Raw genomic sequence first — 18,094 nt, forward strand, 5'->3', positions numbered from 1 at the left:
TCTCCCGGTTAAGCTTCTTGGCGCCAACTCGCTCTCTCTCTCTCTCTCTCTCACACACCCACACACACACACACACACACACACACACAAGCCCTCCCCGTACCATCCCCACCCCTTCTTCCCCACCCCCTCTTTTCTCTCCCCACCTCGACCTCAGACACCCTAATCATCCCCTTCCCAGACTCAGACACTCCTCCTCCCTCCCCTCTCTTCCCCACATATTCTCCCTCTCATCTCCAGACACTTTTTCCTCCCCTTCCCCTGACAACCTCCCTCCCACACACGCCCTCCCTCTCCTTCCCCCCCCCCCCACACCCTCTCATTCCCTCCCTTCCACAGACGCTTTCCTCCTACCTCCTCCCCAATATAATCTCCCTCCATCCCTCTCCTCCTCCAGACAGCCTTCTTCCCTCTATGTGCTTCTTTATCCTTCGTTTCTCTCTCTCTCTCTCTCTCTCTCTCTCTCTCTCTCTCTCTCGTCGAACGACACTCCTTTCAGTAAATCCATTCCTCTCTCAATCTTTTCTTTCCACTTTATTTCTTGTTCCCCTCTTTAATTTCCAACTTACATTTCCTCCCTTCATCCTTCCCTCTCTTACCCTTCCTTTATCCAGCTTCTCCCTCCCCCTCCTTCCTCTACCTAACTCCGCTCCCCTCCTCTCTTTTTTTTTTTTTTTTTTAATACCAAGGCATAATAAGGTACATATAAAATCTACAACAAAACTGTTACAAAATTTTGGTGGTGGTGGTGGTGGTGGTGGTGGTGGTGGTGGTGGTGGTGGTGATGATGATGATGATGATGATGATGATGATGATGATGATGATGATGATGATGATGATGATGATTATGATGATGATGATGGTCCCAACCTTCAGACGATTTTACTCAGCTCAAGGGAGGCTTTTTGAATCAGATGGATTAGAGCTGTCTCTTCATTAACTCGTTCGGGAGTGAAGTTCATTTTTAAGCCACAAGACGAGAGAGAGAGAGAGAGAGAGAGAGAGAATCAACATTTTCATTTACCCTTCACCCGCAGCATCAACTTCTCCGCATAAGGTCTCTTTACTACTGTCTTATCATCCCTTTCATCAACCATGTGTGAACATCCTCCTCTCCTCTATATAATTTCTTCTCAATTAAGTTTCCTCCTCCCTACCCCTCTACTTACCTATTTCTGTTTACGGAATGAAAGAAGACAAATACCGTCCAAATGTTTTTCCCGTCTACTAAAATAAATGGCGGGGGACAGGGCAACATGGAGGCGCTTTGTTTGTGGCCACCCCTTACGGGATTAAGATATCTGGCAATAGACTGATAGATAGAATACCTCGATATATGATACCCATAGATCCAATACCCTGGCTTAACGAAGGAGATAGAAATACCACCATACTTTGCCTAACGATGGCCAAACCCTGGTTTAACGATGGGTTTTTGTTTTGTTTTTAACCCATTTCGATGATATTATAGACTAAAATTGTCCTTAGGTTGATTTATAAACAATTTTTAGACTTAGATTAATGTGTTTTAGCCACAGGTAGGGTGAACATTGTCATTTTGGGGTACAGTTTAACCCTTTCACATCAAGGGAGGAGCATAAATTCCGGCTGTGCACATAACTCTTGCTCGAGAGCTTTCAGAACAGTCATGTAGAGATGTTTTACTTCCAACGCTCGTAGGAAAGTTACTATTCATCATAGAAAGGCCACTTTGGTCTCATTTTGAAGATGAAGACTTTTGCTCTGTCGTACATTGTCCAGAAAGACAATATCTACAAAATAAAATGCAAAAAAAGGTGAGTAGAAGTTAGATGACATGCTAAAGCTTTATACTGTCCTTTAAAAAAATATTCGTTAAAAAAAAAAAATATTCAAGAAGTAATAAGAATTTTTGCTTCAATACATAGCAGAATAAATTTCCTTTCCAATAATGCATTATTTGTTGCATTTTCTTAAATAATAACGCCGCATATATACGCGAGAAAATGGAGCATAAGTGTTCAGCAGGAGGTCGAGGTGCACATCCTACCAGTGAGGAACCTCACACCACACCGAGCCAAGCAAACCAAGTGAGCACACAACACACGCACCAGCTATAGCAGGCCTAGCTCCACCCACTTTTGCCCGTCATCCAACAAAAATTACAACTCCCTAAATATTTCTTGAGAGATTACAGCAGATGACGGGCAAAATTGTCATACTGATATTAAAGGATGACACGCATGAGGACGCGGGTCGTCACTGTTATGTCTATGGGTTAATAAGCTTGATTTTTTCCATATTTGATGATTTTCAGGTTTTATTTGTTGGTTTTGGTGAGGTATTTACAGGTGTTACACTTTGGTTAGCTTCTTTTACAGCTGTTAGGCCATTTAGACTCCTTTAAAGTTGCTTTGGGGCTCATTTGGGTGGGTTTTGGACTTGGTTGGGGGGAAACCCAGGGCTGAAAAACGCATCCCATCACTTTACATGTTAAACCTACCCCAATATGATATCCTGCCTAACGATGCGTTTCTACATAACCAATTGCATCGTTAAACCAGGGTATGCCTGTACCTATACATAAATCAATCATCACCACCTGGGTCTAGTGGGTGATACAGGGTCCACAAAGAAGGAAAGTGAAAGTATGAAAGTAGGTGAACTATTTACAGCAAACAAGGTGAAATGGGCCTGACAATTATTCATACATCATTCAAGCTTGCAGAATCATTGTTCCACCTTGCAATACTAACCATCACCTGCACATACTTCTTTCTTTAATAAACAGGTAAAAATGGGGGACCTGGAATTCCTCACTTTCATATGATGTTGGGATGTGAAGACTCTCTTGCCAAAAACCTCTGTCTGAGTGAATCATTAACAACTTCACTATAATGAGTGTACTTTCTACTTTATTCTTACTATATCCAGATGATTCTATCTGACCTAAGAGGAGACTTTTGTAAATGAAGGGATTAAATATAACCATCAATAATCCCTTCATATCTACAGGTCCCTCCAAAGCTGAGTGATACTGTTTGGTGAGTAGCCTGATTAAAATAAGAAAAATGACATTGGATTGAAAGAGATTATAGCACCCAATATCAACACCTCAAGCAGCATCCTAATATAATTTCATCTAAATTAAACTTTCTCTTTAACTCACAACACTCCATCCTATCATTCTTACTTATCTCAACCTTTTCACTATAAGAGATCTTACCTGGGTGGAATAAAATCATCTGCAGGAGGCAAGAATGTTAGAGACCATAACCATACTGGAGAAAACTCATGTCATTACTTCTAACCTCTTCACTGAATTACAGCACACACATTTAAAAGACAAATATAACAATGTGCATGTACAGCAAATAATAGGGTGCTGGAGAGGGACACTTTCACACAGCAGCTCCAATATAATTAGGTGTCACCACTGTTCAGTTATAAACACATCTCTTAACTACCTCTCTGTCTCCTGAAAGGAGGATGGTGTCTGCATGTGCAGAGAAAATTCAACCTGTAGTCCAGTTGGTTCACATTCAGATGTGATTGGGGACACAACAATGGCTAAAATATATGATATCATTGTACTGAATGGGTTTCCAGCATTGGAGGAGGGGGGGGGGGAATAGAGTACCATACTATCCAGATATTCCCTGTGCATTTAACAAGAAGAAACAAGACAGAAAACAGGAGCTGTGATTCTTTCCCTTATTACTCAGTTGGAATGTGACAAACCATACTGGTTAACACCTCCACCAAAGCAGATTACGCAGTTATTCAACAACAGCAACAAGAATGCCCAAGCATCCTCCTCCACCTAATTTCACCAATATGAACTTTCCCCACAACCCTCGACACTTTATATTATCTCTTACGTCGTAACCAATTCATTACTGTGTATTATTGTCTGCCCTTTCTTCCACCCTTCCTCTTCTGTCTTTCTTTCCTTCACTCTTTCCTCTTTCTTCTCCCTACGGGTGACTTTACACTCCCTCTTCTGCCTGCCTTTCTTCCCTCTTCCTTCTGCCTATGGGTGACTCTACTCTGAGTGACAAGGTTTCCCATAAACTAGGAGACCATTTACTATGTTATGTGGTATCCATACAACCAAAATATGGCACCTGGTGGTTTAGTGGGTAATTAAGGCGTTCCAATTGGATTAAACCTGTGTACAGGTAGGTTTATATCCAAGGGATGGTTGGGGGTTATTGCTCATGTAATGCCACTCAAAGATGAGTGAGCCTGGTCACTCTCATCTTACATGTCAGGACCAACTTGCCTAACCCCGGGCTCCTACACTCCTAATGGGGAGGCATAGGATTGGATGATGGATGGATGGATGGATGGAATACAAAACAAAATAAAATGGAAAAAGAATACTAATCAAATATTCCCAAATTCAAAAAAATAAAGTACTGTACAATAATACGGGGATAAATAAGTGGCTGAAAACTTCTCTGCACTTATACTGTTACATGAAAATTCCCCTGCCAAATACCGAAGTCAAAGAGATTACTTGTACAAGTTTATCCAGTAACAACTGCAATGACATCAGCAACATCTCAAGCAGCCTCCATGCTCTGATGACACAGGAAGAGCAATATTATAAGAGCAATTTCCTCCTCTGATTTACATTCCAGATGCGATATAAAAAGCCATCCTCTGAGTCACCTCACCAATGTGTGTATGAGAAACTAAGTGACGATGATGATGACGACGACAATATTCTCTTCAACATATTCCCTTCCCTTTACCTTAATCTGTACTTCATCTTCTACTCTATTCAGTTGCTGGGTTCCCTTACCAGTGTCAATATAATCAACATTTCCTCCCAAAGTACACATATCTACATGTATCTTTGGTTGACAGATAGTGATGCTTTCAATAATTCAGTCTTGAGTTCAGAGGATTGCAAAATTGTCAAATAATCCAGTGTACCAAAATTTTCTTCAATTGTTCACTGTAGTGTTGACAGTATTCTTTCATTACTACAACTACTACTACTACTACTACTATTATTACTACTACTGCACCTACTACTATTACAACTAATAATAATAATCACCATCATCATCATCATCATTATCATCCCAACCCTTATTTCCTATGAAAGGGGATGGTGAAGCTGGGTCAAACAACAAAGAAAGTGAAGCATAGAAGTGACAGAACAATCCAAAATACTCAAAAACTCAAAATGGCCCCCAACAACTAATACTCCATCTCCAAAACACCAATTCAGTATACTGTTACTTCTCACGGCAGCACAAGTCTGTAACACCAATAGCCAATTACTTTCCACACCACCAACACTCCATAACATTAGTTTAATATACTGTTACTACCCACAGTACCATCACAAAGTCACTCACCAATTCAGCTATTCCAGATCTTTACACCAGCCATTCCAGATCTTTACACCACCACTAACATATTATCAAATGCCCAAAAATACTTCAAGTACCACCACTTCAGATTAACAGTCACCTAAAAATATGATCAAATATTTACTGTACTTCAACTACCACCACTCCAACAACCACTGCCCTTAACTACAAAAATTGTATTCCCCATCTCTTTCATCACCACAACCAGCAGTACAAACATATCAACCAACCCCATCATTCCAGTTCAACCAATACTACAACTACATGAACACATCATAACAACCTCCACTACAATGCTCACTTTTAACATCAATGCAAGACTGATCATTCTTACTACCACTCAAACAAGCACTCCAATCATCACCACCAAACCTCTGACGTTATCAACCACCACCGCAACAATCACAGCATCATCAAACAACCACACTACAGCTACCACTTCAATAACCACACCAACACCACCACCACTGCCATCTCAACAACAACAACAACAACAAAATTCCCAGACACACACCCACTCCTTCATCTGCATATGACAACAACAACAACAACCAAACTCCAACATACCCATTCCTTCATCTATGTCTGGAGAAACACAACAACCATTCCTACAGCCATCACCACCACCATCACCACCACCACAAGCACAGTCATTTTACATTACCTGTGCATGACACAAGGCAGTTCCACACCTAAACTTTCCTCAAGTCATGCTGGCCTCTACAGCCTCACGCTTCGTCTGCCTCACTCTATTTGCTTCATGCTCTTCTTACCTCATTCAACAATGCAGAGTGAGGTCTAAGTGCCATATTCTCTGCCTATCTCATTCTAATATACTTCCCTCACACTCAGCCTGCCTCACTCTACTTAACCCATTCTACTTACCTCATATTCTTCCTACCTCACTCTACCTCCCTCACATTCTTCCTGCCACACATTCTATTTACATTCTACCTGACCAACATTCTGCCTACCTCGCTCACACCTCACTCAACCTGTAGCAATCTGCCAACCTCATACTGCCTGCCTCACTCATTATACTTTTCACTCTCTGCCTTAACTTCTCTTTGATTCTTGTTCCATCTTCCTCACACTGCCTCTCCTATTCTACCTGCCTCACACTGAACATACCTCACACCCTGCATATCATACTTTACCTGCCTCATATTCTGCCTATTCTATCTTCCTCACACTCTGACTAGCTCACTCTACCTGCTCCACACTCCATCTAACCTACTCTACCTACCTCAGACTCTGCCTACTTTATTCTACCTCTAACATTCTACCTTACACTCTGCCTAGTTCACTCTACCTGTTCCAAACTCTGCCTATACTTGTATTACTCCATCTGCCCTACACTCTGTAAATATTATTCTACTTTCCTCACATTCTAAATGGTTCACCCTCAACTTACCTCTCTACATCCTTATACTCTCACCTGTCACATTACATCTCTACCTGCCTCCTAGTGCCTAATATTTTATATTCCATTATGTCTGTTTACTCCCCATTTGTCTTACCTCTACCTGTCTAATGAATAATATAGCTGCCTCATACTGTCCTCCCATTTTTTTCATGCAAATAAAGAACTAAAGGTTGGAAGCCTGAAAAAAAAGTTGTTCTTTCCTAGAAAACCGAACAAAGGAAAGCCAAACTCACGATACAATCACTTTGGCATATAAGACACAATGCATTTGAAGACTGAGGGTCACAAGCATAGGGAAACATACAGTAAGGACGACAGCTCCTGAGATGACCTATTGTATGAATGAAGAACTGTTAGGACTCCATATTATAATTACAAATCATAATAGATAAATAGATAGAACAAACGTAAAGAAAAAAAAGTCTAAAATTCACATAGGAGGGATGTTGGGAAATGAGTGTATCTTGATACCAGCTGTATGTGAGGATCAAAACATTTCCTTATTTTTAGACACAGGCTCTCCAGTGAATTTAATAACACATGAAGAAATAAATAGAATTCTTAAAAATAAGAAGAAAGTAACTTTTCTGGATGAAGCTGATTTAGATTTATATACGGTAGATGGAAAACAAATTACAGTGAAAGGTATGATAAGATTAAATATCAGTTTCACAGAGACTACAAGACCATTCTCTGCATTTTTCTATATCGTTGAAAACTTGGCAATTAAAGCTCATATGTTACTGGGCTTAAGATCCATGAGAGCAGAGAACATAACTATACTCCCACAAATGAATGGAATAGACTTTGACAATGAATTCATGGAGGAAATACCATCAGAGCCCTCACCGATTAGTAAAAGAGAACCAAAAAGAATTGGTAATATTAAAGGCTTAAACAAACATACACAAACAGATGAGTGTATAGATCCACTCCCACCACCAGCCCCATCCTCCAGAATTAGTGACCCAGAAAACAGTACTGATTTATCAGTTTTTCCAGCCCATCTCACCAATGATTTAGTTATACCACCTAATTCCTACATGAAAGTTACCTTAAAGAGCAAATTACGGAATAATACTGTTCTTGTCTTAGAAGAATTATGTAAAGTAAAGGGATTGTCAGTAGAAAACGCATTATGTCAGATGAATGACGAAGGGCAAACTCAGATATTCATAATTAATCACATGGATGGGGAAGTCAGTTGAAAAATGGGACTTGCATAGTTAATATTGAAAAATGTCCCGCCCCTGTGAAGGAAATAGTCATAGCTGGAGTGACAAGTGAGATAAAATCTACGGATAGAGAAAGCATAAAAGAAAATTTAATTCACTCAGGTGAATTTGATGAAGAAAATGATTTGTTAACCCTGCTGAAAACACACAGGGTCACTGCAGCATTACCCGGAGAACAATTAGGGTGTACTAACCTGATTAATCACATGATTAATGTGCACCCAGAAACATCACCAATTTTCGTACCAGCTTACCGCATCCCACACTCCCAACGTACACTTGCAAATCAGTATGTCGATGAAATGTTAAAACTTGGAATTACTGAGCCTTCAGTCTCCCCGTGGAATGCCCCATTATTCTTCGTGCCCAAACGAAATGGAGAAATGCGTGCGGTAGTAGATTACCATAAACTAAACAATCACACAATCCCAGACCGATTTCCCATGCCATTGCTAAGCGACGTTCTACAGAATTTTGGACCTGAGAATAACATATTCTCAACCATTGATCTCCTAAACGGCCATTATCAGATACCAGTTGCAGAGGAGTCACGTAAATACACTGCCTTTTCCACAAACAGAGGCCATTACCAATATACAAGAATGCCGATGGGACTGAAGACAGCCCCAGGCACATTCCAGCGTCTTATGAATTACGTATTGTCCGGAATTTTAGGACAAGGAATATTTGTTTATCTTGACGATATTATAATCGCAACGAAGAATATTAAGGATCATCCCAAGGAAATTAGCCAGCAATTATGCAACCATGAACAACACAGAAAAAACGTAGACAAACGAAGAAAAAGAAACTATAGAAAATCAATACATTAAAAAAAAAAAAAAAAAGAAAGAAAGAAAGAAAAAGAAATAAAGTAAGATCACATAACAAACAAATGAAAATAAGTGTAAGTGTTACTACAAATGCCAAAATACCACATAAACTCCTTCTGTAAGTGAAACAAAACACAAATTGTTGTCTCCACAAGCAAGTGGCATGGCACATCATCACATAAACTCCTTCTATAAGTGAAATAAAAAGCAAATGGTTGTCTCCACAAGCTAGTGGCATGGCACATCATATCATCGACCACAGCATGACCGGATTCATTGTCAGGACTGCAATTATTACAATTATGTAACTACAAACAATATGTAACAATTATGTAACAGTTGCAATAACAAGATGTAACTTTTATGTAACTTTAACTACAATTATGTAACTACAAACAATATGTAACAATTATGTAACAGTTGCATTAACAAGATGTAACTTTTATGTAACTTTAACTACAATTATGTAACTACACACAATATGTAACAATTATGTAACAGTTGCATTAACAAGATGTAACTTTTATGTAACTTTAACTACAATTATGTAACTACAAACAATATGTAACAATTATGTAACAGTTGCATTAACAAGATGTAACTTTTATGTAACTTTAACTACAATTATGTAACTACAAACAATATGTAACAATTATGTAACAGTTGCATTAACAAGATGTAACTTTTATGTAACTTTAACTACAATTATGTAACTACAAACAATATGTAACAATTATGTAACAGTTGCATTAACAAGATGTAACTTTTATGTAACCTTAACTACAATTATGTAACTACAAACAATATGTAACAATTATGTAACAGTTGCATTAACAAGATGTAACTTTTATGTAACTTTAACTACAATTATGTAACTACAAACAATATGTAACAATTATGTAACAGTTGCATTAACAAGATGTAACTTTTATGTAACCTTAACTACAATTACAAGGCCAACACAATTATGTAACAGTTGCATTAACAAAATGTAACTACAATTATAAGGCCAACACAATTATGCATTATCACAATATTATGTAACAATTCATAAAATGTTACAATTATGTATTACCACAATGTTACTACAATATTATGTCATACAATTATACCACAATTCTGTATTACCAGTATCATCATACAAGTTAGGTTAAATATTAGACATTACTAAAGGGATAACTCAATATGTAACGTACAGAATAACCTAGCAGTATTACCATTGCACAATTATATGCGTATGTCTGTTATACATACACATCTTACAAAATGTCATACAACAACCATTGCGTTGTTCAATTATGTATACAACTTGTTTAAAATGTAATGTTACTAGATCATTGCAATTTACTATAAATATTATATATATATACAATATAATAATCAATATTATGTACTAATAGATTAGCATATGTCAACGATGATTGCTGTCGGAGGACCATCAGCGGCGTGGCCGAGCATATGTTAGGACTCCATATTATAATTACAAATCATAACAGATAAATAGATAAATAGATACCGGTAGATAGAGCGACAGATAGAAGCAGGAAGTCAGATGATGAGAAGGTATTGTGTCTGCGAGAATCGAGCAATGCTAAACATGCTTACACACTCTTAACTCAAGGAATGCTTTATAGGCACACGACAGCGCCTCGTGTCCATACACACACATACACACATACTCACACACAGGCTTCTAGAACATTCCAACAACAGTGTAACACACGTGACACGACCCCTGCTACACGAGAATTTAGGAAGCAGAGAGGCAGAAGGAGACAGGCCATAGAATCAGCAGGTAGTAGGGAGAAGGGCTTAGCAACATGGAAGAGAGAGAGAGAGAGAGCGAGCAGGACAGGAGGTAGCTCGTGGGACTCTACTTAACTTCACTCGTGTGAGAGACTTTGTTAATATTTCCAAGACAAATAAAAATAGTCCCATACTATTCTTTACCTCTCCTGTCATTGCATGACAAATGGGAACGAAGATTATCTACTTACAAACTACTCATGTATAACAACTGCTCGTCCACAAGTCTAATATATATATATAACTAATCTACAAAACTTCTCTACAAGTATATACAAAGTCTTTCAAGACAGAACTAAGAGTGTCAGTTAATTCATGTATTAGAGAAATGAACAGAAAAGGGATGAGAGTGCACTGTTGTGATGGTGTGACTGTTGGAGCTATGGGGTTAATTCAAGTAGCTGTAGTACTGGAGAGATGGTGAGGGTTGATGCACTTATGCTGGTGGTGAGTGGTAATTAAGGAGTTAGGAAGTGCGGCCTTGACAATTATGGGTGATGGTTGCTGGATCAGTGGCAACTAAATTAATATATCATACTTTTGGATGACTACATTCTGTTTACACATCCACACTCACATGCTTCTTAACATCTATTAGCTAAAGTCAGAAAAAAGAAAATCACTTCACTGGGAAAGAAATGTTGTGCCAAACCCTTGTTATATACTCTACAAAGGGCTTGAATGGTCAGTGACTAAGAGTGTGAGCCATTCAATTAGGAAGACTTTGTTTAGTTCCTCCTTGTACACTTCTTTTTTTCCCTGGCTCCCTGGACTTTACTTTGCCCCATCCTAAGAAGGAAAAATATGTATGAATGATAATGACAAAGTGCTGTAATTGAAGTGGCGGTAGTTGCAGGACTTTTAAGGTGACTGATGTAATGTTAGTAATGGCAATGGTAAGGTTGACAATGACTGACCTGATGAGTGGTTGAGTGGTGATGCTATGGAGGGTAATAAAAATGATAATAATAATAATAAAAATAATAATAATAATAATAATAACCCATCCATCCATCCATTGTCCAATCTTTTGCCGCCCCATTAGGAGCGCAGAAGCCCGGGGCTAGGCAAGTTGGTCCTGACATTTAAGATGAGGGTGACCAGCCTCACTCATCCCTGAGTGGCATTATGTGAGCAATAACCCCGACCACCCCTTTGATATAAACCTACACAAGCTCAATCCAATTGGAGCACCTTAATTACCTACTAAACCACCAGGTGCCAAAACTGGCTGTATGGTTACCACCAAGTGTAGTAAATGGTTTCCTGGTGTACAGCAAACTATTTGATTTGTCACTCAGTGTAGAGCCACCCACAGGCAGAAGGAAGAGGAAAGAATGAAGAAAAGAAAGACAGAAGAGGGAGTGTAAAGTCACCCTTACGCAGAAGGACAAGGAAAGAATGAAGGAAAGAAAGACAGTAGAGGACGGAAGGAAAGAAGGATGGAGAGAAGAGGGCAGACACCGACAGCAGCACCACATCGCGTGAGTGGATGGTGAGCGCCCCCACCTACCACATATATATATATATATATATATATATATATATATATATATATACAGTAATCCCTCCAATATCCGATGTAATAGAGCCAAAGGCATGTCCAGATAATGATCCTGTCCGGATATTGGGCCCCAGCCTCCTGGACTTGTACTTATGGACCCTAACTCAGCAAAACACCTATACAACTCCCTCTGGACATGCATTGCACCTATTTAAGACCCAAATCACACCAATAAGGGACATGAAAGACTGAAATAAATCCAAAAGAACCATAAAATGAGGTTTTAAAGTGAGTTTATACAATATTAAACATTCTGGGTACTTACAAGTCCCTGGCTCCTGGACTGGTTTGAACCACCAGTTTGCAGTCCACAGTTAATCCTCTGCACTCTAAATTCTAATTTCTTAACACTGCACAACACTGTAAATTCCCGTGTGTTCTAGTGGCGAGGTATTGCAGTTTATTCACTGTTTATTCACAAAAAACAAGCACCTGTGGCTTGCACTGCTATATGCATCTGCTCTCGACCAGAGTTAGGCTGTGACTGTTGATGATGGCAGGGTAACAGAGTTGCCAGATCGCAACGGCCACATTACCAAACTCCTCAATTTTCATTACCATTTTTAATTTTCATTACCAAATTCGTAAAGCTAGCATCTATTCTTCACTAATTATATACACAAGTGGAAATACATGTAATCACTCTTCTTATAATTAACAGCATGTTGATTATTATCACGCTATATAGGCTACCAAATTAATCAGAGAGAGCAAACAATCCACCATCTCCATCCTGTGTATCCTCATACATGTGAAAAATCCATTTGGTAATGCATTATTCTGATACATTACCAAACGAATTTTTCATTACCAAATTGGCCCACACTTGGTAATGAAAAATACCAAATGGCAACCCTGACAAGAGAGGGGGGAGGGGGGAGGAAGGAAGGGGTGAAGGGACCATGGTATAACAGCTGTTTGGTGCCACGCGGCAATTTCAAATTACAGGTGGGAAAAAAGTCAGATTTTTTTCTAATTTTTTGCGGTTTTTGGCCCATTTTGGGAATATTGGATCCCGGGACGATTATGTCCGGTTAGTGGGGATGTTCGGATATTGGGTGTTCGGATATTAGAGGGATTACTTATATATATATATATATATATATATATATACACATACACACATATACATGTACAGGCAGACTCCAAGATACGATAACCCTATATGCGATACCCTGGCATTGCAATAGGGGTAGAAAAACCACCTTATCCCACCAAACGATGGCTAAACCCTGGTATAACGATGAGTTTTGTTTTGTTTTTTAACTGATTTTGATGATATTTGAGACTTATATTTTGTGTTTAGGATGATTTATACACTAGGTATTTTTCAACTTAGATTAATGTGTTTTAGCCACAGGTGGGGTGAACATTGTCATTTTGGGGTACAGTTTACTAAATCTGATTTTTTTCCAGACTTATTTTTTATTATTTTTGGATTTTGTTTTTGGGTTTAAGTGAGTTAAAACTGTTTTTTGGGCTTAGTTTAGCTTGTTTTAAAGCTATCTGGGGGTTTATGTTAGCTAGAAACTTGTTTTTGGACTCATTTGGTTGAGTTTAGGATTTGGTTGGGGGGGAAATCCAAGGCTCAAAATGCATCCCAATACTCTACGTGTTAAATCTTCCCCAAGATACAATACCCTGCCTAGCGATGGGTTTTTACTTAACCAACTGCATCGTTAAACCAGGGTATGCCCGTATATATATACTGTATATATACATAAAAGTGAGCAAAGGTGTACTTGCCTGGTCCTCACGGAGAGTGATGGCACTAGAGCGAGAGTCAAGAAGTTCAGCACTCTGACTGCGCAGCTTAGCACTCCGAGACAGTCGGTTGCACAATGTCACCACCTTCACTGAGTGCTGCCAGAGGGACAGTTGAAGACTGAGTGGACCTGGCTGTCACACCTTTTCTTTAATCTACACAATTATCTAATGCAGATGGAAAAATGCTGGAGAAAATGGTGGAATGCAAAATTATGATTTGGTTACTTAGGCAGATATGAAAATGCTATACATAAATGTTGGATGCTGCAAATGGATGGTGGTAGGCCTGTATCATAGAGCCAGTAAGTAGGCTGAATACAACTACTGTAAATCAAGAGGGGCAGATGGACTTGTACAAAAAATGCATCAGTATGACAGTCAGGAACTAAAAGTCATGCACAAAATATGAACACTGGTTTTAATCCTTAAGTCCCCAGGTCTTGGGATGCCACACCTTTATAAGTGGATTAGCAAACATTTCTGGTAACTGCCCAAACTTTTTTTAACAGGCCAGCAGTGGCTGCTGGCTCACACTGTGTGCACTTACTGAAGGGATAAAAATGAGTTAATGTGATGGTATGGGCATAATCAAAGAATGCACGTAGATGAGATAGCAAAGAAAGCCTTTGAAAGATATAAGGCAATGTTAGAATAGGCATAGAATATATGATACAGACAACAAGACTGGAGCAATATACTGTATTGCTGAGAGCAGGAAAAGGAAGAAGAGCGTATGAGAAAGTGAAAGTGTGCATGTAAGGACATAGTTGTCTGCAGGTGGTTCTGTTATGGCTATCCTCAGTTACGAGGTTCCCAGAGGGTTTCTAGATGTCATGGATGATGATGATGATCATGATGATGATGATGATGATGTGTACACATAACCAGTTTAGACTTCCTTAATGTCATTTATCAATATACTTTTCAGTGAACGGAGTTTCTGTATGTTGATGATGGAGTCTACCTACTGTATTAGTAAAATTTGTGACTAAGTACAGATACCCACTGTTGTGATTCACAGACCAGCTACGAATCATAATAAAGCTGTCCTAATAGATCCAAGTCTGAAACCTGGTTGGGTCAAGGATTAGAATTTCATTAAAACAGACTTTTATAATAATAAGAACCACTGACATGTCATAAAAATACCCCCACTAATACTCTATCAGTACAGTAAACCAGTCCTATATGAGACGGTCCTAACATGTATTCAATATGGACAGCAGGTGCTAACACCAATGTGGTGGTACATGGAAGTGTATAAGTACAGTATGTAGGAGGACTGCTGGGCCTCAGGGAATGGAATATGAAGCCTATGCCCAGAGTAGGACAAACACGCATGCATGCAAGTGCACATGTGCATGTACACACACACAAACACACACACACACAAACACACACACACACACACACACACACACACAGGTAAACTGGAGCTCTAAATCAGAATATGGTAGTGCAGTCCTGTTTTCTTTCTCACTGCAAATAATATATGTGTCAAGAAACTGCAACTGGAAGGGTATGAAACAGCAATGATTAATCTTTCTAGGCTCATACCATACAGTATATAACTTACAGGGCCAGCTCAGGCACTTACTGCACTGTTCCCCCCTGCACAATAAAAAAATAGTAATATCTGATCCCAAATGGTGAGCCTGTCTAGTATGGCTGCACCTGACTAGAATATATGCCCTCACGATTGGGATGCACATGTCTTTTTCACCATTGCAAGGCAGTGTTCCTTTGAAGATATAATCATAGTAATGGAGTTATACATATTCAGCTACAGTTACTTCTTCATCATCATCATCATCATCATCCAGACCTCCTTTTCCACCCTAGGGCAAGGTGAGAAATAACAATGTCCAGGAAGTTCAAGTTTGCCCAATTCAGTGGGCCATACTTCCATTCACTCATCATTCAAGCCCTTGGAATCCTGGCTCCATCTGATAAGCAAAAAACATTCACCACATTCTGCAGCTTTACGTAAACGTATCCGAGAGTCAATCCGGACACTGTCATGTTAAAATGGGGTGCCAAATCCCTGATCATGCACTTCTTCTTACAACATTCATGCAGCCAGCTCAGTCTCCTGTCAGTGCCCTAACCTCACCGACTTCCATACCTCTCTTCCTCACACATTCATCCACCATATCCCTCCACCATCTCCTTGGCCTACCTCGTCTCCTCCCTCCTTCGAATTTGCTCAGATATACCTTTTTTGCCAATCTATTGTTATCCACTCTCTTCACATGACCATACCATCTCAGTACACTCTCTTCGATTCTTGGGTCCACAGACTTCCTTACTCTGCATCTTTCATGAATCACATTATTTCATATCTTATCCACCCTCTGTAGTCCACGTACATTTCTTGGCGGTCCCACCTCCACTGCTCTCACTCTTGAATTTTCATTTTCATGCCACACCACAGTCTCACATCCATCGGTTACAGCTGGCACTAACACTACTTCATGTCAGCCTCGCACAGCTGAAACACTCAAGTCTCTATTTCTCGTCAAGGCCTTCATAGCACTAGCTACTTTCCTTCCTTGTGCCAGTCTAATTTCCACTTCTTTTGAATATTATTCTCTTTTTTCTTTCACTGTACCCAGGTATACAAACTCTCTCACCAATTCCAATCTCTCTCCATTCACCGTAACATCACACTGGGAGTCACCTTCTCCCTCAATAACCATCACTTTACTCTTTTCTACATTTACTTTCAAGGCATGATGCTCATAGACATCAGCAAAACTCTGCACCAGCCTACCAAGTTCTTGTCTGGTTTTTTGCAAGTACAGTAGTACTGCATCATCAGCATACAATAAACTTCAGATATTCCATCCACAGTGTATAGACTCAAACAGTGTGCTCATCTCTGGACCAAAATAAGGTCGGTTTCGCGCAGGTCATCTATGATTGGTGGCCTTGACCCGTGACGTCAGCTGGGTCGCTGGCTCGCTCACAGGAGCAGGACAACAGTGTGTTTTTACCAGCCATTTGTGACGCGTAGCCTGCTTTATTTTATACATTTCATCAACTTCAAAAACTTTTCACGATGTGCAGTGTGTTTGGGTGTTCAGGGAAGACATCTGATGGCAAGTTTCTGAGATGCTTTCGCATGCCAAATGATAAAATCAACAGGCAAAAGTGGATACATTTGTGTGGACGGAAGGACTAGGTTTCTCCCACTGGCCGTGTCTGTGAAAGGCATTTCAGCTTGCAACAGTATGCAAAAGATCTGCAAAGCAAGTTGCTGGGGCCACCACCACCAATCAGAAAAAGACTGCTAAAGTCTGGAGTAGTCCCTGATCAAAATCTGCCTAATAAACAAGGTACGCAGTGAGTGAATAGTTTTATGATGAAAAATAACTGACTACAATAAGATTAATAATTGTTAGGGGATTTATGTTCAAGTATGAGCATCAAATGTTCATGTAAGATGCTTAAAGGATTTTCTTGTCCCTACGCAATGCATTATCACCAAGAACCCAAGGGGTGTGTGTAACAAGCTAAATAAATGAATGTGGACCCAGTCATGACAAACGTACCTCTAGGGCTTTATCAGTGCACCATAACTATATTTTCATTTAACATACAATTATTTATACAATTTCCATGATGAAATGGTGATAGGTTCATTGTAATATGAGTAAGTGGTTAGGTATAACGAAACAGTTTGTGAATGCAACGAAATATTAATGCTACAGACCTATATATTTAACAATAATTCTTGTAATAACTTTAAATTAATTGACACCCGTGTAAATACCGACGGAAAAAAAAGGAATGTTAGAAAATTAGAGAGAGAGAGAGAGAGAGAGAGAGAGAGAGAGAGGGGGGGAGAGAGAGAGAGAGAGAGAGAGAGAGAGAGAGAGAGTATTCCCCTGAGACAAGCATGGTAAATACCCGCAGGTAAAACAGATGCAGCCTCTCTCTCTCTCTCTCTCTCTCTCACGCATGCATGCAAACATAGCTTTACACACACACACACACACACACACACACACAAGATATGGAGACAGGACAACACGAGCTAAGCTTAATACCTGTATACTACAAATTGCTAAATACATACCGTACACACACAC

General features: G+C 39.5%; 1 protein-coding gene across 1 annotated transcript in view; it reads right to left on the bottom strand.

Annotated features, from left to right (window-relative positions):
* The window catches only part of LOC145412071 (death-associated protein kinase 2-like), a 61,194-nt gene that overhangs the window by 20,124 nt on the left and 22,976 nt on the right, over nucleotides 1-18,094 (bottom strand). Inside the window, exon 8 of the mRNA XM_080281989.1 lies at nucleotides 13,980-14,096. Within this exon, the coding sequence (XP_080138115.1) occupies nucleotides 13,980-14,096 (117 nt within the window). The remainder of the gene's footprint in view (nucleotides 1-13,979; nucleotides 14,097-18,094) is intronic.

The sequence above is a fragment of the Coenobita brevimanus genome, chromosome 92, assembly GCF_032717465.1.
Source record: "Coenobita brevimanus isolate Jiangsu-jjx chromosome 92, ASM3271746v2, whole genome shotgun sequence".
NCBI classification, from domain to species: domain Eukaryota; kingdom Metazoa; phylum Arthropoda; class Malacostraca; order Decapoda; family Coenobitidae; genus Coenobita; species Coenobita brevimanus.